General features: G+C 40.7%; 1 protein-coding gene across 4 annotated transcripts in view; it reads right to left on the minus strand.

Annotated features, from left to right (window-relative positions):
- Positions 1-8,084: 8,084 nt before the first annotated feature.
- SPAG9 (sperm associated antigen 9) overlaps positions 8,085-26,642 on the minus strand; it is a 66,170-nt gene continuing 47,612 nt past the window's right edge. For 2 of the 4 annotated variants that reach the window (XM_076353755.1, XM_076353758.1), the window contains 13 exons: positions 25,829-26,000; positions 24,472-24,699; positions 23,460-23,655; positions 22,479-22,601; positions 21,850-21,930; positions 21,264-21,331; positions 19,884-20,032; positions 18,572-18,743; positions 17,454-17,567; positions 15,652-15,690; positions 14,613-14,789; positions 13,674-13,811; positions 8,085-11,783 (listed from right to left, as the gene is read on the minus strand). In XM_076353755.1, coding sequence (XP_076209870.1) covers positions 11,668-11,783; positions 13,674-13,811; positions 14,613-14,789; positions 15,652-15,690; positions 17,454-17,567; positions 18,572-18,743; positions 19,884-20,032; positions 21,264-21,331; positions 21,850-21,930; positions 22,479-22,601; positions 23,460-23,655; positions 24,472-24,699; positions 25,829-26,000 — 1,773 coding nt within the window. In that variant the 3' untranslated portion in view covers positions 8,085-11,667. The remainder of the gene's footprint in view (positions 11,784-13,673; positions 13,812-14,612; positions 14,790-15,651; positions 15,691-17,453; positions 17,568-18,571; positions 18,744-19,883; positions 20,033-21,263; positions 21,332-21,849; positions 21,931-22,478; positions 22,602-23,459; positions 23,656-24,471; positions 24,700-25,828; positions 26,001-26,642) is intronic. The other 2 variants (XM_076353757.1, XM_076353759.1) reach the window with 1 other exon arrangement.

A 26,642-nucleotide genomic window follows, 5' to 3' on the forward strand; every position in this document is an offset into this window, starting at 1 on the left:
TGAACAAAGTGGGGAAGATGGGAAATAAAAATGAGCCAAATGTTAGAGGGATCGATCAGACCATGGAACAGGCTAAAATGAAGCAGCAGATGTCTCATGGTTTGTGCAGAGGCCAGTCGAGTGGAGAAGATGGCAAACCAGGATTATAACAAAGTTGGCAGCAGAGGCAGGAGAAAAATGGCTTAGAAACCTTGTGGACCACCTCGGCGTTTGCAGAGTAGTGTATCATGCCGGGTAATGCCCCCTCGCTCCTGCACAGGGCAGTGACCCAGCCCAGCGTGCTCACGTGCAGTGAGAAAGAACCAATCTAATGTTCATCTGCTGGGAAATGAAAAAGCACTGGCTTGTGAATAAGCCATTTCATTGAGGAGGAGGAAAGACAGACGTTTCCTCCATTTGCCAAAGTTCCTGAAGTCTAAAGTCGTCATTGCCGCCTTTGTCCTTCCTCTGTGGCAATAAAGGAACTCGTGGTATTTTTTGGGCAAATCTGATTTCTCTCCTCCCTTCTCATGCCCTCAATCTAAGGCTTGCAGCGTTCTTAATCCCACAAGAAGCGAAGCAGACTATTTCCGTGGGCACATGAATAACCCCATTGAAGTCATGTGCTGTGACTTTACATGTGTGCTTAGAAGTTTGCAGGATTGAGGCTGTCGAGCCCAGGGGTCATTTTTGGGAGGGGGGTCCCTGATGCCCCAAGCACACACAGAAACCAAACGTATGCAGACCATGGTTTCAAAGCCACTCATCTAACAGGTACATTAAATTTGAAGCCTGCTCCAGGAGGCTCGGTGCACAGCCCAGTCTGGGTGTCCATCCTTGGGCCACCAGCTCAGCTCTTGGCATTTTGCTCAGCTCCAGCGCTTGTCACAGCTCCGAACGGACCAGGACGATCCCTGAATCGCAGTGACCAATAGAAAATGTTTAATGTTCCCCAAGTGGGTACATTTGATAAAAACATTTAAGTACTACACTTCTTAAAGCATCCCAGAAAGCACAGTGCTGTCGGGCAAATAAAATCTCTAAACAACTCCAAGCTATTAAAAGCCAATAGATTCTTGCAGCCTCCACAGCCATAAAACCTGCAGAAATAAAGATGCTGGATGCTGACGCTATTTAAAGGGAGGGCACAACATCGTGTCACCGCATGGTGATGTGGCGCTGGCCGAGTCCCTTGATCACAGCACATACATGGCAATGGCTCATTTTTTGCCTGCATCCAGCTTTTCTCTCGGAGCATCCCCGGGCCGGCAGAGCGCACCCACGTGCTCGCAGGATGAGGAGCTTTTCCCAGCACAGTATTTGTGTTAAGAGACGATCAACTGGCTTATTCCAATCACATAGTATTTTTTATATTTTTAACCAGAAGCTATAAAATCCAGGAAATGTGGATTTGTGGCCTATAAAAGGCTTAGTTTGACCTATGACCTACCAGCTTATGTAACTTTATTTACTACCGGCCTTGGATGGGGCTCCTAGTCATTCCAGTGACCCGCTAAGCTCATTTTGTAGCACTTCTTTATTTGGGCTCCGTTGAAGATGCAGAGATGTTGGTCAGTGGGAGGGTTCAGAGACGGGGGCTTAGAGGGTGGGTGGGCGTCTGCTCCAAGGCGCAGGAGAGCCGGGCAGCACCAACGTTCAGCTTCTCACAAGGAGCATGGTTGTGCTGAGCGGAAAAAACCCACCCCAGTCTTGGCCCTTGGTATTTGCCCTGGATGCAAGGTGTTTGCCAGGAGGGATAGTGAGAGTACTCCTTTCTTAGCACCCTTGCCCATCCTTTTAGGTGAAGGCGAGTTGAAATCTTTGAATGGGTAGATTCAACAGGGGAGGTTGCATGCGCCTCTTTGCTTGCAGGAGGAGCTGGTCCTGGAGAGGAGGTGACCCTGAGCTTCGCAGCTTCTCTGCTGCGATGCCGGAGCTGCGGGGATGACCCCAGAGCATCTCTCCATCACAAGCTGCTGTGATGCCAGCATCACCTTGGAGGTTTCCCTGCAGATTGGTTTCTTGTACAGCACTGACACGTTCTTCCATTAAGGAGCAACGTCCCCTGATTACAGCCAGCATTGGCAGCTTCGACCCACAGGGTGTTGCTCCATCTGCCAGGAATTAGCCCAGATTTGCCACCGGTCCTTCCCAGCCCTGTCCGGGAGCTCCGAGCAGTACCACAGCACCAGGGCATGCAGCTAGTTGGACCATACCCATGATACAAATCAGTGCCCTCTCCCTCAGGACTACTCCACCCCAAATCTACAAGTCCCAAGGCTTATTAACCCTCCAGGCTGGTTTGGCCCCAACTGCTGAAACTCTGCAGGCAGCACGCGTGCAGGCAAACATCAGCACCCACACTGGGACCCGGCTGCCTCCACGCAGCAGCTCACACCTCTGGGCCAAAGCAGCCCAAGTTTGAATAATCCCAAATACACCTGAACCAGCTGCAGGCCAGGATGTCTTAATCCCAATTGCTCAGTGAGTAACTTCAGTACCCTTGAGAAAGTCGCTGCCATTGTGCAGGGTGATTCATGGCTGGAAGGGAAGGCAGGATTTGCAGCATCAGTGATTTATTTAGTGACAAGAGCTGCCCAAGTTCAGCACATGCAGGGTGTGAGATATACTTAAAAAATTGAATTTGTACAAACAAAAGAGGAAACTGCAGCAGCTACGGAGATTTTCTCTTTTGGGGACCAGCCTGAGAATGAACCTGTATTTTATGGCGTGTAGATACCAGCCTAAAGCAACACTAAGCAAGCAGTAAGAAGTGTGGTCCAGCTTGGGATCATGCAACGCAGCTGCTCGAGGCACAAGGAGCCCAGCAAAGTCTGCTTTAACTGTGGGAGGAATATGGAAGCAAATTGTCACTTCATCAGCAGGGCAAGCCCAGCCAGTGCTGCTGGCCTTCCTTCTTCACGAGCTGAAAACGCTCCTTAAGATCTACTCTGATTTACTTCTCCTTCCTTTGGCTCATGTAAGATCACACCTTACGGTGCTTGCAAAACCCAGCTCACAAAATGGGAACGCTTTCAAGACCCAAGTGCTGCTGTCAGCCTGAAACACTGCTGCCGGCTCAGGCAGAGCCTTGTTAAAATCCTTCATCCCTCCAAAAAGTTTCCTCCGTGCTTCCTTTTGCAGTGTTTCTGACCCATTTGTACGATTCCCAGATGACTAGCGAGGGCACGTCCAGGGCGAGGCCGGCTGCCCTGATCTCCTCTGGGGACCCGGTATGGTAACGAACCACCTTTCCTGCCCTCTCTGCTGCCGCCACACGAGAGGAGCTCGGATGGCTCCGGCCTCTCCGATAAGCCCCACAGCAGTCACAACTACTCCTTTTCACGAGAACGGGCCAGTTGCAGGCATTTCGCCTTCCTGATGCCAAATAGCTTTTGACCATCGGAGTCCTGAGCTTCTTACAAACCGGGACCGTAGCAGAGCCCAGACTGGAAGGGTCTGAAGAGCCTTAACTTTTCCCCAGAGGACCAACCCTGAAGGGATCATGGTACAAGCTCCACCTCGAGCACCCGAGCACACGCTACATGCCCACCTCTCCGTTCACAGTTCACTGCAGCAGTTCAACCATGGCTTTGTCCCAAAGTTGATGTTTTGGGCTTTATTGCAGACATGGGTTGCTATGGTGAAATGACCTTCCAAGCACCCTGACAAGTTCAAAGATTTGGCTGAGAAATGACTCTTAAAAACACTTGCAAAGGCCGGTCATCTGACTTGCTGTGTCGAGCTGATGGCAGGTCAGTTTGACAGCACGTCGTCACCCAAAACTGTTTCCTCACCCCTGTTTCAAAGTCTTTACTCTGTCCTGGTGTTTTATAGCGATGGTACTGCTAGTCAGACATTGCCAGGGATGTTCCTGGTGCCACCTCCCCCTCTTGAGATGTCCTGTCTGATTTTCTCTTCCCACACGGGGAAAACAACAGCCCCCTGCAGCAAGCCAAGGATGGGTACCTCGTGTCTGGCGCTCTGGTTTGCAGCGCTGCTGCGGGGGGCTGATCCTCCTCCCCCTGCACCTCCGAGGTCTGGCTGGGCACAGGGACCCCGGCTACAGCATCCTTCCTTCCCAGGAGGAATGAGATACAGGCACATCTGCAAAGGGCAGAAGAGCTTTTTTTGCTAGTGAGCACCCACACAGTGTTTATTTGCAAGTGAGTCAACCAGACTCTAATGGTTTTGTGGATGCCGCGCAATTCACCTCTCTATCTCAGGGATTTTCATTACCTTTTGGGCAATTTTGACAAGAATTCAGTTTTCCCTGCCCACGCACACATCCTGCTGTTCTCTCATTGAACACATCAATTAGCAGCCAAAAAAGTCCTCAGCATCTTTTCTCTCCTGGATTCAGCCTCCCCCATCAGCTTCTAACACCATTTCCCAGTGCAATTACCCACCCCAAACCACTGCCAGGTCTGGCCTGAAAGACTGAAACTCTTCACACCTGATCCACATGCTTCTCATCTCCGCAGATGTGTCTGCCATCCTGGGGAGCAGAAACCAAGTGTCCCAGGGGAGCAGGGACAGAGCTGCACATGGCACCCACATCCCTGCAACAGCATCTACCAGGAGCACCTGTGCAGTGGCACAAGAAATTTAAGTGGTGGAAGAAATGTAAAGCTTTATCTCATTCTCAGTATTTACCACATCTAGAGGAGCATCCAGAGGTATTCCATCCGCCTTCGCAAACCAACAAGCTCTCTGTTTTCCTGCTTTTTATTCCTGCTGGGATGCAGACAGCTGCACCATTTTCCATCAACCCAGTTGTTTCCACGAAGAAGAAGCTGAGTCTTCAAGCCTGAAGGCGTAGCAGGCTGCAGGGTGACCTACGGGTCTGCCCGTTCTTGCTCTCTCCTCCAGGAGGTTGCTTTCAGCCACCATCAGACAGGACACCAGGATGCGTGGTCTGACCCAGTGCAGCACCTATCAGCTTTTTCTTTTCCTTAAACTCAAAGCAAGCATCAACCTAATTTTATTTTAAAGGGAGACCCTAAGAACCGTGTCTGCAAACCAGGCCCTGAGATAGCATAACAATGACACCATAACGAAGTGCTGCCACTGCCACCGTGCTGGTCCAGATGTGGGACCCAGCTGGTGGCAGCTCCATCCCTGCCAGCGCAGAGCCAGGGCAGGGTCCCAGGACGCAGTGCTCCCCATCTCGGCCCTGCAGGCTGAAAGGTGGAAGTGAAAAGCAGATGTGAGGTCTGGAAAGGTTTCCAACATGGGGTTTTTTTGTTTGGTTTTTTCCTTTTTTTCCTCATTTAAGCTCCAGACCCGAGACAGCCTACAAAGCAGGAGCCCCTGGGCACAGTGACATTTTGTGCAGAGGTGGCAGCAGCAGTGGGTGATGGCAGCAACCCTCCCTTTCGCTGCAGAAGCCACCTGCATGTCCCAAAGCCCTTGGCCTGTGGGGTGGAGGAGAGAAGGGGAAGGTCCTTGACCAGATGTGAGAAGCACCAGCCCCCTCACCATTGCAGCCAGACCTGCTGCTTGTGTGCAGCTTTTAAATGGCTGCTCTCCAGGCAGGGTATGAATTAAGGGGGTCGTTAATGTCCCACCTGCAAACTGGAGCAGGACTTCCCTGAAGCTGGAGAAGCAGCAGGCAGGGGGATGCTGCAAAGCAGCTGCTCAGCCCCAGCACATGCTGCAGGCAGCACCCACCCTGCCCGGCTCCTTCCCGCTGGCTGGGGCACAGGGGCTCCCCAGAATGATCTTTTTTAAAGAAGTAAACCCTTTTCCTTTCCTTTTTCTAAGCATCAGATGCAATGGGCTGAAGACGTCCCAGCTGCGGAGCAGCCACCTCCAGCCTGGCCTCTTGGCTGGGGCCGTACCGGAGGCAGACAAATCCCCACAACGTGACTTAACCACCGCAGAGAGGTGAAGGCAGGGGAGAGCCATCTTCTGAACGCTTTGATGATCAAATGCTCGGATTCTCCTTTCCTTCCTTTGACTGCTGACACAACAGCTTCACCTTGAAGAGCTGTTAGAGGAAACCTGAAACGTGGATGTTGAGAGAAAGGCAGGGAGAAGAGAATACTCCAGCGTGAGTTTTCCCTCTTGGTCTCCACGTTGTCCTTGAATTGTAAGAGCACCATCTTGTGTCTAAACACAACACAGGCTGCACCCCGTCCCGGGGGTTTCCATCCATATTTACAGTCGCAAGCAGATAATAACAAGCAACAATCCACATCACTTCTCATCAGCTCCCTTCTCACCATCACTTTACAGAATGTTTTGACAAGCAGGAAAACAAAGTCTCATACTTGGGTTTGTCATCTCAAAATAGCTTTTTGAGAAGTTTACTATAACCATGCAAAACTGCAACAAGTCCTGAATGCCACGCCATGAATCGGGGTACGGTCCAAGGCCAAAAGACCTCCTCAAAGCTTCTTTTACAGTAGACTTACGGGGCGCTTGTGCATCAGAGATCATCACAATGCTAAATAACATTTACAGACTGTATTGCTCAAACTGCTTTCAAATAGATTACAGGATGAGAAAGAGGGAGGCGATGGCAAAAAGAATCCCTCATTTCGGTTTGCTATTCCGTTGTATAAAGAGAGAAGTTATCATCTCAGTCTCTCAGTAAGTTTGAGGTTTAATTTCCAGCAAACAAGTATTTTCCAATAAGGAGCATTCACACTGAGACATTTTCACTTCCTGGATGCTTATTAACATTTTATGTATTCTGATTTGAATACCTCTTTTTGTAGGAGACTGATACAACTGAGAGAATGTTTTTAAAGCCTGCTACAGAAACTGTGAGTGCTTTTTCTATTATCACCATGTTCATTGCAGAAGGGCCTGGATACTTACAATGGCTTAAAACTTCAGTCTCCAAATATAATTAGTAACACCTTAACCTAGTTCACTATCCTATTAGCACTTCTCTTTTGATACAGGATCTGAAAAATTCAATTACTTACCCACAGACCTGAGGTGCTGTCAGGGCTGCCAGAAGAGCTTAAACATTTCCAGAGTCAAGATTTATGATGCTTCTTCCCATTTAATACGTACACACACTGCCTTAGCAGAGTGCAATGATGTGACGTGCATGTGAATGGACGCATCCTGCGAAGAAACACTGTTGAGGAGAGGGAAGTTTGTCATTACATCTGTTCCGGAGAGGCAAAAATCTTGTGAGAAAACTCCAGGAAATGAGCATAAAGATATTTTTTTTTTTTTAAAGCACCAAGATGATAAAATTTCAAGTTGGTACAACACTGGTAACAGGACACTGTTTTCTGAACCATGGATGATTCTTATGTTTGCACGTGCAAATATGAAGCATTTGCATCCTAGAAGTATTCAAAAGCAAAAACTTTATGCAGGCCCTTCACTACCGCCGGAGAGAAGCAAGAGTAACATATGCTTGCACATTCGCCCAGGTGAGACAAGGGACTAGACGGCATCATGCCCCTAGCACACCAGAGGACAGAACGTTTTCATTGCACCCCAATCCATTATAACAAAGGTTAACCAAATACTTTCAGTGGCATGGCCACTTGGTACATACTAATCAAGAGAAATTGCTGGGACGAATGTGGTTAGAGAGTGGCAGATGAGCCAGGAAAAAAATTAAAACCTGGCTCTAGCCGAGTGTTCTGTTTCTGCAGTAGAAATGAATCTCTCGTCACCGAGTTCTCATTCTTCTGCCTTACACCATTTCCTTTGCTGTGCGGTAAGTAACCGACGTGCGTTTCAGCTTAGATGAATCTTTGGTAAGGTGTTAAGAAAACTTGAAAAATAAATTCCAGTGCCAATGCCTGTTTCATCGGAGCTGCAGTTAGGCGGATCTCCTCCAGACTCCTATCTCGTGAATCAGCGGGTTTGTGGGCCACGTAGAGGTGAAGACAGCATGGCATCATTTGGGAGCCAGTCAGCGAACAAAGTTTTCCTTCAGAGTTTTTGCTTAGGCCCAGGATGAGATAGCAGGATTACATTAGCTGTGGGCTGACTCAAATGTATTACTACCTGCGTTTATGATGGCAGTATTTGGCTGCTAGTGTAAAATACCCAATTATTTTGCCTTCTGGTAGCATCAAACACCTTTGAACTTAACATGAGACTACAAAGAACACACCAATCCGATGCATGTTTCATATACATATTTATATATATTTCATGTACAAAGTTACATTCTGAACCCCATGGATTCAATAATAGAAATAAATACTGAAATAACTACACTGCTATATGAGCTTTTCTGCTCACAGAAAAGAAGCCTCAAGTTTTAACAGACAGCAAGTTTAACGCTGTAGTATCCATCTCGGATTACAGAGGCAAGTAAAATTCAGCGTAAAGTGTCCAACAGACAAAACTTTCAAAAATTACAGACCATAAAATGTTTAAAATATATGTTTAAAAGATTGAGAAATGTGCATCAACAAAATTAATAAAGGAAACTTAATCTTGTTAGAGGGCGGGAGAGACATTTAGTTTATAGAAAAATGCTCTGAGGTGCAACATAGGTTGTTACAATATGGCATAACCCTGTTAGAAAAAACATTTAATTTCCTTAGAGAACTGTATTTGAGTTTACCGTGTCTTGTTTTACAGAGCAGGGCCTTCACAAGACCCTGTCTCAACAGGGTCACTTACAAGAGTGCTAAGTCAGGTTTAATCCTTTGGTAACTTTTATAATACTCACATGGAAATAAATATGCAGTTACACAGCATTTTAAAAGACACACGTTCTTTAGAACAGTTAGTATAATAAAACAGATTTAACATTTGTTTGTTACTAAGGCAGCCTATGATAAAGTGTCTACGCTCTGCCAGCTCTATCTGATCCAACGCAGGAAGACCTTTACAAGAAATGGACAACGCAGCAGCTTATACAACGCATTTCACCTTTACCATGCAAACACCCTTACCCAGGCAAGTAATGTGCTGCATATTTTGTGCTCGAAATGTTTCCAAACTATTAACAAGCTGTAGCTATCAAGAGATTAGCTCCTATTTATATGATGCTTTAATCACATGAGTGTATGCATAAACACATTCTTGAGACGGATTTGTAGGAGTGTATTGTCATCTCAACGCCTGGGGTTTTACGTGCTTTATTCACCATTCAAAGCGACCTTAAGTAGAGTTTATAAATCCCAGTGCACTGTGATGACAATAGGGACCCATTTAATCTACTGTACCTTAGGACAGGGGATAAAGTTTTAAAATGAGAAATACAGAGAAGTGCACATGCCTTTTATCTACACCCACAGTGGTACATAGTTAACCTACTGTTTTCTTTAAAACCCTTCCACTTTTGGACAGAAACAATCATTCTCTGAAAAATTTGCAAGAGCTGGCCCACTGAGGTGACTAAAACGGCACGGTGGACCAGATACATTTGGCAAAAGACCAGGTACACACTTGCCAGATTGAACTGCTCTATTTGATAGCAGTAAAGCCGTTCAGAGAAAACGGCTCATCACTGATTACAAATAAAATGCTATACAAGAACGAAGGAACAGAATTGTGCGCTTTTTTTCTGAGAACATGAGAATGTGACAATCAAGCAGTGAGTAAAAGCTTTGGAAACTGTGTTTTCCAAAGAGAAAAACCAATAAATTTAAGAAAATGGCAGGAGAAGCAATGAAACTGCACCACTCACAGTGAAGATTCTGCACAACAGTAAAAGTTTAGACAGCATTTTTCTTAGACATCCAATTTCGTAAGTTAATTCAGATGTGCTTCAGGTTCAGCATACATGACTATGTAAGCTTTAAATAGGTCTTTCTAAGAATGTTTAGTCAGTTTACTTTCTGTATTTGTATAATTTTTAAAAAGCTCCAAGACTTTATATTTAAGCCAAAGTACTTTAAGAGTGACGTTAAAGATGAATTTAGAAAGCAAATTACGAACAACATGCTCTCATCAATTTTAGCATTCTGAAGAGAAAAATACTACCAAGATATCAGACATCTTTAATAAGGATTTTTACTACATAGTTCATGTCCTAAATACATATTTACGAGAGGAACAGCTGTGTACAAAATATGTCGCTTAAAAAGTATTTATACATATAAATCTAACCAATAGACCTGAATGGAGTTTTTCTGGTTTATCAGCTATGATATGCATTTGAAAAAGCTGCCTAAATATATATTTACACAATAGACCTCAGCTAAATGTGTTCATTTAAAAAATTAAGAAAATATATAAACACATGTTTGCCTGATAGACCAGAACTGCTCCTATTGCATAAAAATGTTTAGGCAGTTTTAAAAAAGTGTTTCTATATTTACTCCTCTGAAACTGTTCGGTTCTCTCACATAATCAAGTTACTAAATTGCTCTGCTAATCCGAACAGAACAGTCCCAGTCTTTTGGGGGTAAGTGCTGGATGTTTATTCAAACCCCTCAAAACTTTTACTTTCCAGAGACTAAATGAAAGGACAAAGCTGGGTTTTAAAATATTCTGAAGTACAGAAATCACGAAGCGTTTAACTTAGGTCTGATACTAATGTAGGAAATTCAATGTAAAAGGAAGACAGTCTTCAACTCACACTTATGGTTAAAAAAATAGATGGTGAGTAGACAGAATGTCAGCCTAGTATTAGTCTCCTGACTTTCATTAATTTACTCAATCTTAGTGTTACCTGCTAACATTGTTGCTATTTTTTTTTTTTTTTTTTTTTACTAAATTGGGGTATGCAGCTACAAAAAAAATACATTTTGTACCTAATTATCTGGCACTAAAGTTCCTTTACAATCTCACTTGGGTAGAATGCATTTTTCCTGTACACTCTCAGTCTTTTCTCATGCTCTAATCGAGGTCTCTAACCTTCACACATGTAGTGCCTCATGAGTTTGACCAGCTAGGCAGAGAAGATCATTCTAGTGCTTAGGACATAAAGAGTTAAGACAAGAAAAGAACAAAACACATCCCCTGTTCAAGAATTTTACAGTTATTTTCAAAATTTAAATCATCCTAAGAATACCCTTTGGAAACCAAGTTGTTCCATGTCAGGGAAATGGGAAAACGCTATGCTCAAAATTACTTATTATTGAGGGCAGCAGTTCTCAAACTTTAAGGTTCAATAGTGAAAACATGTAATTTTATTTAAATATTGTCATCTTAATTCCTATACAATCCCCTCTTCCCCCCAGAAATTCTGATGAACGTAACAAATTAAACCGTATACACTATGTAAGCAAGATTTTCCAGGTTTGGAAACAAAAGCTGAAATTTACAGTTTGCTTTAGCCCTCACTGAATATTTGGATGAGTCTTAATAATCCATCTTATAATTTGTCAATTTTTTAATACTCTGGGAATAACTTTGCTGTTTTACTCAATGCATTATACAGTGAAATGAAGCTCAGTTGTAATAAAGCCAAACTCAAGTGAGACTACCAAAGAAGTGAACTACATTAGATTGCTGTGGTACAGTAAAACTAATGTCTCAGTTGCTTACTGTGGTGTGCACACCAGTTTTGAGAAAGATCCGATTTCATTATACTCTTCCATGTAACACGGGTGCAGTAAAACAGCACAAGCTAATTCCTGTATAGTTAAAGGTATGACAGATTTGCAATATAAAGTTAAACAGCAAAGAAATGCTTCAACATCATGTAGTGAAACAGGTTTCACAAAATAAAAAAAACATGCAGAAGCTTTTTTTTTTCTCCTTTTTTTTTTTCTTTTTTAAGGTCTCCAGCTGCATCCTACAGGCTCACTCACTGCCACACATTACTTGCCACACTATCAAGTGACTCCTCTCAGCTTTGGCTACAGAAGGTTCAAGTTGTAGAGCTTCTCCAAGGAGTTCAGATTCTCCACCTTCATCACCTGAAAAACAACAGCTTTGATTCAGGCAGACAATAAAAAACAGTATTCACACCAAATGCAGCAAGACCAGTGACGTCTAGGTTTACAAGAAAAACGCTATGAAAGACAGTAGTTCCCATATGCTCGTATAAAAGCATATTCAAGATTGTGAATATATACATTACAACCTGAAAGTCTGTTGCATAATTATTTCACAGCCTAGTATTCTGATGGTCATATTCTTCAGTTCTAGCCCCCAAAATTAACTGTAGTTTTGTAAGTATCCATATCCTACACATTTCATTACTTATGACTCTTTGAGGCAGAGAAACAAACATCTAATCTGCAAACTTGCAGTTCCTCCCCGGCAGAAGTGGAGATGGTTATGCTATGAAAAAGTGTGCTAGCATAAACACATAAACCATATAAAGTGCTCTGGAAATAAGAGCAGTAATTGAGCACAAGTAAAACAATGCAACGTTCGTGTCTACAATGAACCTTTCCCCTTCTTTCCTCTTGTTCTAGTTATCCTAGCTTGTCACAACTCCACACACGCTGGCACAAGACAGCCTTAAGCTTATTCTCCATTAATGCTTGTCAAAAGAGAAGAGCAGTTTTGTAACTGCCTCTAAACTCTTGATGACATGAGCTGACTTGATCAAAGGTGTCAGACTAACCATTAAACAAAACTGCACGTAGACAGTAATAAACATCAATACAGAGGCAGTCTTGTGGTACAGAGGAACGTCAGCTTAACCAGATGAAACGGGAACTGACCTACAACTTCAGGAAGGTTTCAAGCCACAGTTTGGCTGGTTTTCTGGTTAGACTACTCTGGAGGTCTGAGGAATCTAAACATAGAATGGCCTGAACTCGCTCTTGAGCTAGTTTGCTGCACTCATGTGGTAATAGCTGAGCTAATGCAGCTACAGTGCTGACAAGTTCATGGCTCTGCATCATGCCACAAGGACAGCAAAACGCGCATTTGGTATGTGGCTATACCAGCTCGCTTGGAGTAAGTGCAGAGTTTTTAAATACTCACCACAGCGTGGCACAGAATTGCCTCAAGCCCTGCCTCCCGCGTAATGCCACTGGGGTTACCAGCAGGAACTTGTTTTGCATTGACTAGTGGGATGACAGAATTTGGGCTGGCCTTCATGGGTTTTTCTTTGTAGTGGTTTTTGTGGGGTTTTTTTTGTTGTTTGTTTGTTTTTTGAAAAACACTATAGACAGATTTAGGTAAAAGGTCAAAACCAGGTCTAGGAGTTGTGACTTTTTTATGCACTTTTTGTCAAGGTCTCCAGCTGCAGATTCTAAGCATAGAACCACAACCACTCTCATCTTGTTATAGTTCCCCAAAAGCTTCAATTAAAAAAAAGTGTTTACACAAGAAATCTTTTGTGGGCTAGATCATGCAAAAGTGCTATCCAAGAAAAGCAGTGATCAAAATAAGAAGGGCACGCAAAGATAACAGTGAATTACTTTTTCCCTTTTCACTCTAAAATTTACTCATTTTTGTTTGAGTGTTCTTCAAGTAATACATGACTTTTTTTATAGTCAGTCTGCATATTAAGTAACTAAGGACATGTTTTCTAGCAGTTTGAGATAGAAGACTAACCTGTCAAAGTAAGACTGAAAGCATAAGCAGTAAGGTGGTACATGACTCCAAAGCAGAGTTTCAAAAAAACATTATTACACAGTCATCTCAGAGGTCATGGTTTACTGGGAGGAGAAACTGAAGGTGTGTGTGAAGGGGAGAATAAAGATACTTCTATCCTTGCACTTGCTGAGTAAAGACTATATACCGACTGACCACACAAATGCACTCTGCAATCACAACGGAAGTTTTATATGGTTAATGACCTTTCAGTATGAAGAGGTTACAACTGATTTTAAGCTCAGTTTTCTTACCCATTCTGAAGTCAATGTATCCTTCTCCACCACTTATCACCAACATCGATTTTAAGGGACTCTGGTTGAAGGATTCTTGGGCCGGTTTATCAGCCGTTAGCTCTGTTCCACCACTACTCTGTGGGCAAACAACCTGACCTGGATTAAAAACAGAATACATTTTTATGGCACATCTCACAGAGTAATACCACCTGTATTTGGTCACTGGATGACATACTTAATGCCTAATGATACACTTAACTTTGGATTCTAGTATCTCTTCAGCGAGGGACAGAAAGCTAGCTTTGCTCCGATTTCATCTCTCTAAAGAGATGAGGAATCTGTTCAGGTCAGTTCAATGGAAATCAGAGAATTAAATGCCTCTTGACAGATTTCACAGCACAGGCATGCAGATCTAGAGAATGACATTGAAACAGACTTAAAGACTTTCAGACACACAACTGAAACGATTCAGCGCATGTCAGCCCATTAAGCAAACTTCTGTCATTTACTTCCAGCACACGAGGTGCATACAAGCACTGAGAGGTTATTCAACAAGCACTGCAGCTTCTAGGAAACTCTCAGCTTTTTCAGCTGAGATTCTTTCCTTTGGGGGCTTCTCCCTTACTAGCTCATCCTTCCTGCAGGATGTCAGGCTCTTAAATTGGACCTTACATCAATTAGCAGTTGACTGCCTTCTTAATAGGCGAGTACTCACTTACCGCAGTACCTTTTTCCCCAGATGGCAGCAAAGCACTTCTTTCTTTGTGACCAAACCCTTTTCCTCCCATTAAACAATAATGTGCTTAGGAATCAGATAAGCCTTGTAAATAAAATATAATAAATTGTTTCTGAATGTACAATTTCATACACTTGCTATCTTAACCTAAAGACTATGTTTAACCAAGCAAATGAGGGCGAAAAAGAAACTTCATTTGAAGAACAGTAATAAAACCTCACCAGGTACTGCGACAAAGAATTTAACAGCATCACGGTGCCCATGGAAGCAAAGCTGTGCATGTGCCATTGAACAATATGGTATGAATGTTCCCGGAGTCACTTTGTCGCTGTTTTCATCACCATATACACGTATGACACTCCCCGGACGGTTTCCGGAGCCTGCTGCTGCTTTATTAGCTGTAAAAGAAGAGAAGTGTTTTCTACTTGAAAATACAAATTACAGAAATGGTTATTTGTTAAGAAACCTTACGGTACCATCTAAAAGCTAAAGCCAACTTAGATAAAAATGAAACAGGAGGGCAGCAATGCCAATTCAAGACAGAGCTGGAAAGAAAAAAGATTGCATGCTTCGTTATTTTAAGTACATCAGAAAATGGAGCAGGATTCTTATTAGTCTAGCATAAACACCAGATTTTAATATCCTACTTTTGGAAAAAAATAATTTGTGGAAGGACTGTATCTTTCATAGAAAAATAAGTACCTCTAATGTGTTTCAGTATGAGCAAATTCAACGTACTTAAAAAATTAAAGACAGTTTCATTCCAACTAATCATAGGGTATCCCCTTGCCAGCAAAAATTCTCTAAAAATAGCCACCTGTGGGCACAAAGGAGCTACCCTATTATAATTCTACATCTAGTTTTTACTGAGAAGTTTTAAAATCCATTAAAACAGAGAAGTACTCATGCTAGACATACAAGCCATCTCCATTCCAAAGACTATCAAAGGAGTGAAAGAAACAGTGATTTGTAACAAGACAGTAAATGATGTGGATTAATGACAAAGTTATAAGATATGGTATCACATTGGCTGGAAGAAAAACAAAGTCTGTATGAAAGTTCAGCTGCAACACAGGATGATATACTAAACTGCTGAGCAGATTGGTGGCCATTTAGCAAACAAAACTGCTGCAATGCAGTAACTGCAAGTGGAAAAACATTGAGGAACATACAAAGGGTAAATCTATAAGGAGTGGGAAACAGCCTCGAAGTGGCTATTAGAAGCCTGAAAATAGATTTTTGTTCAGGATCTGCACTTACCCCTCAGCCCCAGTAAACGTCCCTGGTGGAGGATTACAGCTAAAGTGAGAAAGGAGGAAAGGGGAAATGGATAGGTATGACAGTAGAGGAGAAGGATTAATGAGAACCCACCACTCGTATTTTGGTTTTTGATAAGGTAGAGCTTAAAATTTTAGCTCCTAAAAACAGTAAATGTCTAGTTACAGAAGGTTCAATAAAGTCACAAAGAACAGCATCTTGTTCTAAAAGTTTCAGTACAAAATGGACAACGAAAGCACTGCCACTTTCACGTGCTTTATCACTATAAAGTTTATTATTGATTAGCAACGTTTCCCCTTTCTCTCTTTCCTTGGTAGGAGGCTACCAAAATAATATCAACAACTCATGTTTTCAAGTGTCCTTTCGAAACATCAGCTGCAGATCTGGAAGATGCCCTGCTATTGAGACCCAGGGAATCGAGAGATGCAATTGCTTATGCAAGGATGCGACTGTTTTTGAAAACCATGAATATTTGTAACAAGGGTTCCCAAACCCACTATCAGGCTACCCACAAACGGTTATTCTGATTCATGAACAACTAACAAAACTGAAATTAAACTGAACAGCTTTAATAGGGATTTTTTCATGTTCACTACTGTTTTAAAACAAACTCCTCTGGAAACATTAAATTAAGCTTGACGCAAATTAAGAGCTATAATTTTTGAAAGCATGATTTAAACTATGTCAAATTCATGATAGGAAGTCTGTCCTTCCTTAGTACATTCATGCAATGCAAAAAGAGACATTTACTGAATGGATGGACAATGTAATGGAACAGTATGAGAAACAATGCATGTATGTGCTGTTCAACAAAGCAGATACAACATATGAAGAGTTTTTACTATTAAATTACCCTAAAATTTCACCTGTCAGACTGTACTACTTTCTATATAACATCACAGTTAGGACTATCAAAGTTCTGTATGTTCTTTTCTGAAACTTCTGTCCGTGTGTTTTAACATTAGTCTCAGGCACAAGTGTTGGGGTTTTTTTGTTGTTGTTTTAAATGCAATCAGTTTACACACAGATTCTTCCCCAGCTTTACCTATTTAAGATTTGTTTTGCCCTTGAACTGGACTGTTCCCTTCTCCCGAGGTTCAACTGCCCACGTCTGAATGCTTCCCCTCCCACTCCCAAGTAGTTTCAGCCTATGACAACAGTTTGGGGTCTGTTATTAAGCAGATAGCTGGATTTGCATTATTGGAATTTTACCTAGAAGTCAGTGCCCTATTTGTAGAACATGTTTACAACTCCTATAGCTTTGAACATGTCCTTTAAAGCAGTCAGTACTACCGCTGTTCCAGTCCTTTTATACCAGCTTTGTGATGAATTCTCAAGAACTAAAGCCAATCAAATTGTATTAGCAACAATACCAACTTGCTCAAATCAAACAAAAGTCTACTTTGGTGATCATATGGCAATCAAAAATAACATTAATTAGAAAACTAAAGCCATCTCTTACAAGCAATAAACTTCTATAAATGCTGCTAATGCTCATAACACCTCTAAGGCTTCAAAGTGTCTCTTTCATTCAAGCCACAGCAACTCTGCTCAAATTGAAGTATAGGAGATTTTGGAGATGTGCTTTTTTGCTCAGAGTAATTGTAACCATGTACACAGATTAGGTGCTAAACATCACACAGGCCCAATCTGTTACAAACCTGAAAGATTCAGACCTGGCAGCAAAGCTTTCTATCCATTAGCAAGCATCTGAATGGAGTTTAATACTCTCTTTTTGTGTCTACAGCATATTGCACAGTGCTATTCATTTATATTTTACTTACTTTCTGTTAATGGAATGGAGATGATGACACCATTTCCTGTTCCTACCCATAAACGATTACAAGACACCATAAGAGCTGTGATTCTCACAAATGAGAATCCCAGTTTACCAGTACCTAAAAACAAAAGATGCTTTTCATCAAAAATTATGAGCAAGAATAATTTTAGTTCCACAACAGAGAATCTTAACTCCAACTCCCAAACCACGCAGACAAGTAATTCCCTCCCACTTCAAACAGAAACAAGGTAGAAGAGTACATTTAAGTTGTAAAGATAACCTAAAAGGCTAGAAGACTGTTAATTAAGTCGTGAACCTATACAGAAAGAGACTAACATTAACTGTGAGAAAGCACAAAAGGTGTAACGGGCTCCATAATGCTGCACAATAAAATCTTTTGGGGCTTACAGCACCAGGGCAGCTTTTCAAATGAGGGGAGAAAAAAAAAAAAAGGTGAGTTTACAGATGTAAGATAATGGTTTCTCATCCATTAAAATTAATTTCTCATCCATTAGCACTATGAGGGGAGCAGAAGGCGGCTGACCAGCTAAGCGCAATGGCACAGTAATTACTTGTGAAGGATTTCCCATGGCCCAATTACCTGTATTTGTTGTGTTACATAGGGGGTCAAACTGCTCTTATATAAACGTTAATAAAAAAATCAGAAAGCTTATTAGCTTCAATAGCAATAAAAATTTGCTATTTTGCATTTGCATTTTCTTGAAAGAGAGGCAATTTTTCCAGACGAGTAATGGATTCTTCCCACTCTTAGATTTAGAAAAAAAGGCATCAGTAGAGTAAAAAAGAGAAAGATTTTAGTGTCTCTATTGATGCCTGCCAAACCCAACCACCATTTTCCTCATTAGTTCTGAGTTTTTAGGGACACCTTAGACATCAGGTAGGATCAACAGACTGCATCAGAAGACCCACCATCCTCATCATGCTTTACAGACTGACTTGGGCTTCTACTTCCAGATTCAAGTTTTCACAAACAGGATTCGACCAGCCTTCCACCCACCCTTCCCCCTAGTTTGCAGTGAGAATTGCCTGATCTATAACAGGAAAAGAAAGCTCCAGGCAGCAAGAGGTGTAAGAATACAACAGTTTTTCTTATCAACTTACCTAGCATTTTGCTTACATAAGGTTCAATGTCCACATCTTGTAGATGCTGATACGTGTGCGCATGATAGAGACGCAGGGTGGAGTCTAAACGAATAGACACCCATACCCCATCACCCACCCATGCCAGCTGTCTCACTTGGCTTTCTCTTCTTGGGTGTGCATCAAATGACTTCTACGAAACATTGGATTTTAAATTAGTAGATGAAACAAAGGAAAGAGTAAGAAAGACTTCTCTGTTACTCTTACACTGTCAATACTGGCAATTTTCTTAAGTCATCTACGACCCTCTGATTTGCAAGATCACTAGCAGATACAGTGTTTAGCTTAGTTACAATTACCATATGATGCTGGTAAAGTAATAGTAAAAATGCTGATTCCCTTCCCTGAATTGTGATCTCAAAGCTATAATTTCCGACTGTGTCTTCATTTACATATCATATCCCAACCCGCTCTGGCTTCTGTCTCCATCTAACCTAGAGCCTTTTTGGTATGAGGTCCTCCTGTCACAGCACAAGATACATACGCCCAAAAAGTGTTTTTCTTCCTAGTTCTGTCAAGCCTTGCTCTCGCATACAAACCCACTCGTGCAAAAAGACACTGTCCACCCGCAAAACAATTAATTTCACTGTTGTATGAATTCCTTCATTTCAGTTTTCCCATATATATAGTCGTCTTCACAGAAATAGATTATTACTTGGGTGCTTGGTATTTTCAGAAGAGCTGAGCAGTCACCCTCAACAGGTCTGGCCCATGTCTCAGGCCAATTCGGAGAAGCTGAAGTATTAATACTGCTAATGGCTTTCAGAAACCTTTCTGTACTTGAGATGTCAGGTACACATACAACGCCGCAGAAACACCAGCTTACACACCTTATAAACAAACTATTCTATAACCGGAGGGAGAGTACATTCAAGATTAACACTTAGAAACTTCTAAAGCATGCAAAGAGAGATTATAGAGAAGGTTACAGGTGGGTGGAGAACATAACGAGGCATGCACATAGAGAATAAACTGGGAGCTAGCCTTACAAGCTCTGCACAAAGACACTTTCCAGTTCCTGGCCAGCTAGAAGTAGAGAACTAAACCCCCCAAAAATTGGTTTCAGTAAGTAAGAACTGTCTCATCATGTCTTAAAATCTTCCAAAACAATGAAAACATCTTAAGAAAATGTAATAGTATTTCCCAAGATAAATTTGTTTGGTTGCTTGTTTCTGTACTGATGAACAAATAACTGTTCTCTGGAGTTTGAGTTGTAACATGAGATGGCATTAAAACTTAACATTGAATTATTTTAAACACCAGTTTAACTTGCCTCTATTTTCATGGCCTTTGGTTGAACAACATAGATTTTGTTCCTGTAGCCACACCAGACTTTGTCATGTACCACTGTCATGCATCTTATTGAATGATGCGGCCGGCCCAGGTCTAAGAGGTGATAGTTCGTCAAATCCCACTGACCATCTTTAAAAACAGAAGGAAAAGAAAAAACAAAACAAAACATAGGTTCCTATGAGTTTAAAAATCATTTAAAAGTACAGGCAAATATCTTAACAGTCTAATTTTTTAAAAGCACTGTAATAATCCGGATAAGTCAATATAAATTTATGGCTATGCTTCTCATTAAAGAAAACCAGCAACTAGTTATACTAACTACCAACATCCCAAACGCTACTTTGTTTTTAATATAATAAGGTTGTACAGTGACTCATGTTCAAAACACATCAAAAGATTTTTAAAAACAGCAAGTTACCTAGTGCTAAATGTTTTACTTGGATATGCATCAGTCTACATTACAACAAGCGACTACCCACACAGCACTAGGCACTTGCTGCTTGACTGAACATAGAAATGCTGGCCAGTACATCAAGGCTTTTTTAAATATGCTGCAAGATCTTAAGAAAGGCACCTGAAATCTACTAAAAGCATACTAACTTTGGTCATTCAACACCAAGTAAAAGTCTTCTGTAGACTGAGCTAAGACACAGATCATCATTGACATTTACTTGAGATCCTTAAGGATCGTAAGTCACTAGAGTTTGAGTTTAAAAAAAAAAAGAGAACACTAAAAACATAACTTCATCCCAGATGCATCTTTCCCAATATTTGCATTAGTGCTGTGCAATCTCTTTAATTCTTCTAAATGCTGAGCACCGAGATTTAAATTCCACAAGGAAAAGAAGAAATGAATAGGGAGTCTGTGGAAACAAGCCAACAGGTAAGTTCCAGTTACTCATAGTAAGACCTTCCCCTCCAGGTCCTTATTCTGGAGGCTGAAGAATGGAGCTCATCCAGGAGTGGTTTGGGCAGAAATTCTGAAGGGATGCTTACAGAATTCTCATTGAAGGACTTGGCCACAGACAATTATTAACACTAATAACAAAACAGAAGACATGACTATTGAGCATGATGAAAAAGCAAGAGATGATCATCAAAGCAGACTATCACCTGGCTTTTTGCTATTTAGCTCAGATATATCCCATTCTCCTCTCAGAGTAAGAAAAAATTCCAGGAATGCACCAGGACAGTGCAAAAATGGTACTTGAAACTGCAACTGAAATACTAGAAAGATTTCTCAAGACAACCTGTAAAAAGGCCATTGGGGAATACATTTTCAAAACGTTATAAATAACTGGCACGTTTCTTTCCTAAATACTGTTACTTCACTGGTTTCAAGATCTAACAGAATGCTTACCAACTCCTCGGTGAAATATTGCTAGTGTTCCATCAGCTAGTGCAACTAATACTATTCCTTTTACATGTCTGGGGAAAAAAAGGAGGCACAAGAATATACACCGTTAGACTGCTTTTCTCAAACTGCAAGTTTAAAGTAAGGTATAAACATTTTATATTTCAGCATACTTTTTATATTTCAGCATACTTTTTATATTCACATTAGCCCTAGTGTTTTGATTTCTACAATATAGCTCAAGGGACAGTAACAAGGCATCAAAATCCAGTTCGGAAAGCTTAAAATATATCTAGCTACAATGCCTGAAGAAAGCATCGAGAATAGCAACCTAGAACTGTTTTGAGTATACAACTACCAAGAATACCAAGTATACAGCTACAGCTCATCATTTGAGCTACAGTATTTCCAACAGATACAAGATTCCTCTTATTTTCCTTACTCCCCAAATGTTTTCCACGGCCCCTCAAAGAATATGCATGCATTTATGGCAACTGACATTCCCAATATCTGAGGAGGAAATATAAAACTACTTTGCAAGTATTTTAACAAAAGTTCATTATGATTTACATGACATTCTTTCAGGACTTACACAATACTGAGAATAGAATCTTTAAGTTTAATGGCATGAACACATTTCCTCCACTGGGCCACTGACGAATGAACATACAGGCTGCAAAGACAAATCAGGAGGGATTAAAAGCACTAGGAAAGGTCTTCCAGACAGGAAAAAACTCAAGCAAAACCCCTATAATTGAAATCCACAATCAAAGGGAAAATAAGTTTTCATCTTCCACCGAAAACTATGTATAGACTGAAAGAAAGAACTACATGAGTAGGCAGAATGTTTTTTGAGAGGCCTAAAACTTTACCAACTCCTTTGCAGATACATTTGCAGTAAAAAGGGCAATATATTTTCTAGCATAATAAAATACTGAAAGTTATGGCATTATCAGACCATAACAATTTCTTTGACTACAAAAAACAACCAAAACTTTTCTGCAGATAAAAGTGTTAGCTACCAAAAAGAGCTTGTTAATCACCTACAATACTTTTTGACTTCTATAATGCCTAACTGTAGCAAAGTGTACAAAGTTTAGGCTCCCTTGAGGTCTTCTTGCACTTAATCTTGACTTGAGACAGTTATCAGGCCTGTAGGCACAAGAAGCAAGTTTAAAATAATTTTTCCCACTAAACGTAATGAGATTAGTATTTTCTTACCATCCATTCTGTGCTCCAAGCCACATTGTCGGCAAAAGGCTACTCATTTTCTGTGCTTCTTCTCTCACTAGATCTTGCTCATTTGGCAAAACTGCAACATCTTTATATAACTCTGACTCAGTACTAAAAAAAACCAAACCAAAACCCCAGGTAAAATACATTGAATAAAGTGCACAGATTACTCAGATTATAACCTAGGTATTTACTTCATTGCTGCTAGTTTCTACACTGGCTTTAGAAGCACATAAGGAATTTCAAAAAAACAGTAACTGTGCATGAAAGTACAATGCTACAGATGAAAACCTCAATAACAATGAATTTCTTCAAGTGGCCATTTACTTATACAAGGAAATTTAGGTTCCATTCAAGCCTGATATATCAGTATTGCTGGTATCTCTGGGGAATGGCAGAAGAGCGTTGCAATGTCAGAGGCACCTGTTAAGAGAAACACTTATAAAAAAAGCTGCATGATACTTTTGCGCCTGTATGTGGAGAGTGAAGATTCCTGAAGATTTGAAATACTGATTACTTTCAAGCTGCTTCTCCACTCCTGTAACTACTCACAGATTGACTATTCTGAAGAAAGAAACATGCATTTGAACAACCAGTTGATTGGAAGAGAGGAGTGTAATTCTTATTTATTTTGACATCAGAACAGAGAATTTAAACAGGCGTCTCTAGATCAGTGCCATTCACATTAAGTCTGTGAGAGGACTTAGTTACAAACTGGTAGACACCCACTACTCCATTCTGGAGGTGTCGGTACTCAAGGGATATGAGCTCACAGACAAAAGACTCTTTGTACATAGGTGCCCCTTTCATGCAAGCGAAGCGTAGAGCGTCTTGTACCAAGACTACTTATATAAACCTCAACATACTTAACAAGAAAAAAAAAGTAGTTGTTTCGTCCCCATGTTGTGTTCCTGCAAACATTATGTTTTTCTTTTTAAATACATTTTAAGAGGTATGAGGACTATGTACCTAGGCTGGTACACTGGAGATGCCTCTGTTGTATTCTGCACTCCCAGAGGATCTGTAAAGACATGCTCTGTGTAGACTCCAGTTTGTGCAGTATCAGCTGTGTCTTCTCCTGTCCCTGCATTGACTTCTGTTGCTTCTGTTGCCTCCTCTGCTGTTGGAATGTTCTCATCCACTGAATTACTTTCATTTGCAATATCTATGGAACAAAAAATTTGAAAAACTTAACAACTCCAAGAGAATTCTCAATTGCTTAAAACAGCCAGAACTTGATACTTAAAACTTAAGTGAATAGCTGTAATAACCAGACAGTCACAATCCAGATTTTTATATCTCATCTAAAAAAAAAATCAGATCAGAAAGAGTGCAACCTGCTCAAGTTTGGGTATCAGTAAGTGTCAAATGCACTTTAAGTATCAACGCAGTGACTGATGGCGCAGATTGCCCTTTAAGTGATTACCTAGAATAGCAGTGAAATCCAATTAAAAACCACAACTGTGGCAGCAGTATTATATGCCATAAGAAAATAAATTATGTTCAAGTCCAATAACCACATATCCATTAACAATCATATCACCATACAGCTCTGAAGGGTATATGACAGAAAATATTAAGAATGCCTATAAAGTAAACAGCTTCACTTAAATCTCTATTAAGACTTTCCAAGATTTAAGACATATATCCACATTCTCTCTAGTTATCTGTCAGCAAGGTCTGCATTTCAAATACTAAATAACTTAAAAGCTCTCTTTAGACCATGCACAAGGAAGAGTTCTCTCAAAAGTATCTGAAAGAAGCAATTGTCTATACCCATTTAATATCACCTCCACGAAGTTTTCAGCTACAATTATACAGTGCAAGTATGTCAGATTTAGAAGTCACTTCCCACAGAGTACTTGTTTTATGTTATCACCGCTTACAGACAAGCTATTACATTAAATACTTGTACCATTCATTTCTCAGTTAGACCTAATGGTGTTTCGCCATCCCTGGCATACTCGTAAGATTTTCATACCTGACTGTTTATCCGTCATTGGTGAGCCACCATTTGCATCATGAGCTACAGGTGCTCCTGTGACACCCTCTGCAGTACAGCCAACCACTGTTATTCCTCCTAGCAAGCTATCGGTTTCTGCAGAGCTGTTGCTAGTCATACTTCCACACAGAGACGACTTGTCCACTTGACTGGGATCTGCTTCTTGAGACCCTTCTTCTCCTGCAGGATAGTCTGTTTCCCTTGCCCCTGAAAGAGGAGATTAAACTCACATGTTTCTTGTGGGCATAAAGGGGAGTCACTTTTCTATTTAATAACAAACTAAGCTTTCAAACTGAATGAACTCTCCAGCAACCGGGATTTAACATGCAGATACCTATCTACAAGCTTATTTAACATGATCAGCAGACATTAAAGATGCTGTCACAAAGCTCAAAAAGCAAAAGCAGTATCTACACATGCTGCACATCTGAATGTCATAAGCTATATTGCAACCTGCAGATTTTTTCCAATAGTTTATTTCTATTTCAAATAAATTTTCCATTAAAATTAGATTTCATAACAGTGCATATATGCAGGGATACCTATCTACATCTTTATGAAGAATTAACTGCAGTAGATCCTTTGTTCTGGAAGAACAAGTACCTTTCTCTCATACAACCCCCTCAAATACTTAAGACTTAATACTTCAAGTCTTATATTTTATTCTTGGTTTCTTGAAATTTTTATCGTATGTTACTATACTTTATGCTGGTTTGATTTTACAAGTTATACATAGTTTCAATGGAGCAAAACCTCAAACTTCACTGGAAAGAGATTTCTTCTGAGCCTATTAAACAAAACTACTTCACTGGAACTAATGCTACAGACTTCTATAAGTGTAAGCCAAGAAACAAGAAATCCAAAAGCACAATTAGTTCTTCTCCAGAATCATAATATCCTCCCATTAAACTTCCCTCAGTACACTCTTCACATACACTCTCAATGTAACAAGGATTCCCTCTACAGGAAGCTCCAAGACTTGCTATTTATCTTCAAGAGGTTGAAGAGGTCTAAAAAGCCAACATTTTTCTTTTGTGATGTTCACAGTTCCATAAGACATTGTCACTATTGCACAATTTATAATACAGCAGACAAAATACTTGTTCCTGGTTACTGACGTCTTTACCTTTGAGTTAATTTAGGTCAAGAGCCAACTGAAGAGTGGAACAGTAGAGTAGAAATCCAGTAGTTTTCCCTCCAACTAAACACTTTTTATTGCTGTGTTACAGTAACATTTTATCACACTAATTAACAAATCTTTGGTTTTTCATTGCATAAGAAAATCTGAGTAAGACACAGTTAAAAAAGCAGGAGCTAAAACATCGCAAGTCTTTACCTGGTACACTAGCAATACAAAGCACATGAGAATTGCAAACAATGAAACTGTCCAGAATATTTCCTGGCTGATTAGCATCAATAATGATAACTTTTGTAGCAGAATGTGTGCTAGTGCAGATCCAGACTAGACTGGATAATTCTTCCTGATGTTTCAGCTCCTTCTGCTGGTCCTGAGGGAGAATAAAGGCAGAACAGAAGTGAACAACAACAGGACGGTGGACTAGAATAGAACTATTGCCTTTGATCTTGAATGTTCTTACATTATCAGCTACAGAAATATACATAAATATGTGATAAGTTAAATATCTTTAATGCCACTGTAAAGTTACATGTATTTACTTGTCCTCTATGTATTTGGAATATAAAAACCCCTCATACTTCATACTTGTGTAGGAAACTATAGAAAATAATTATACTGCACAATTATACAGTTAGACAAGTATAAAGCTACATAAGAATACTATTTACGTGCCAGCTACCATACTCAGTATCGCCACAGATTAATGTGATTTCCCAAAGCACTTTAAAATTAAGCCTTTGTTTCTGTGCCCTTAATATGAATTCCATTCACTACTTCGTCATGCAAACATGAAGACTAACACATTTTTAAACAATGGCACAGACCTAAAAAAACCCCACAACTTTTTATGGCAGTCAGAACATGAGTAATTCTGTCACAAATGTTTTTTTAAAGCAGGCAGCATTGGTATAAATAGTGCATCATTTTGATGTAAAATTGATTTGCTCCTCAGATTTGCCAAGAAGACGGCACACAGGAAAGAATCACAGTATTTTTGTAGATGGATTCAGTA

Source organism: Aptenodytes patagonicus, chromosome 16 (genome assembly GCF_965638725.1).
Source record: "Aptenodytes patagonicus chromosome 16, bAptPat1.pri.cur, whole genome shotgun sequence".
Taxonomy (NCBI): Eukaryota; Metazoa; Chordata; class Aves; order Sphenisciformes; family Spheniscidae; genus Aptenodytes; species Aptenodytes patagonicus.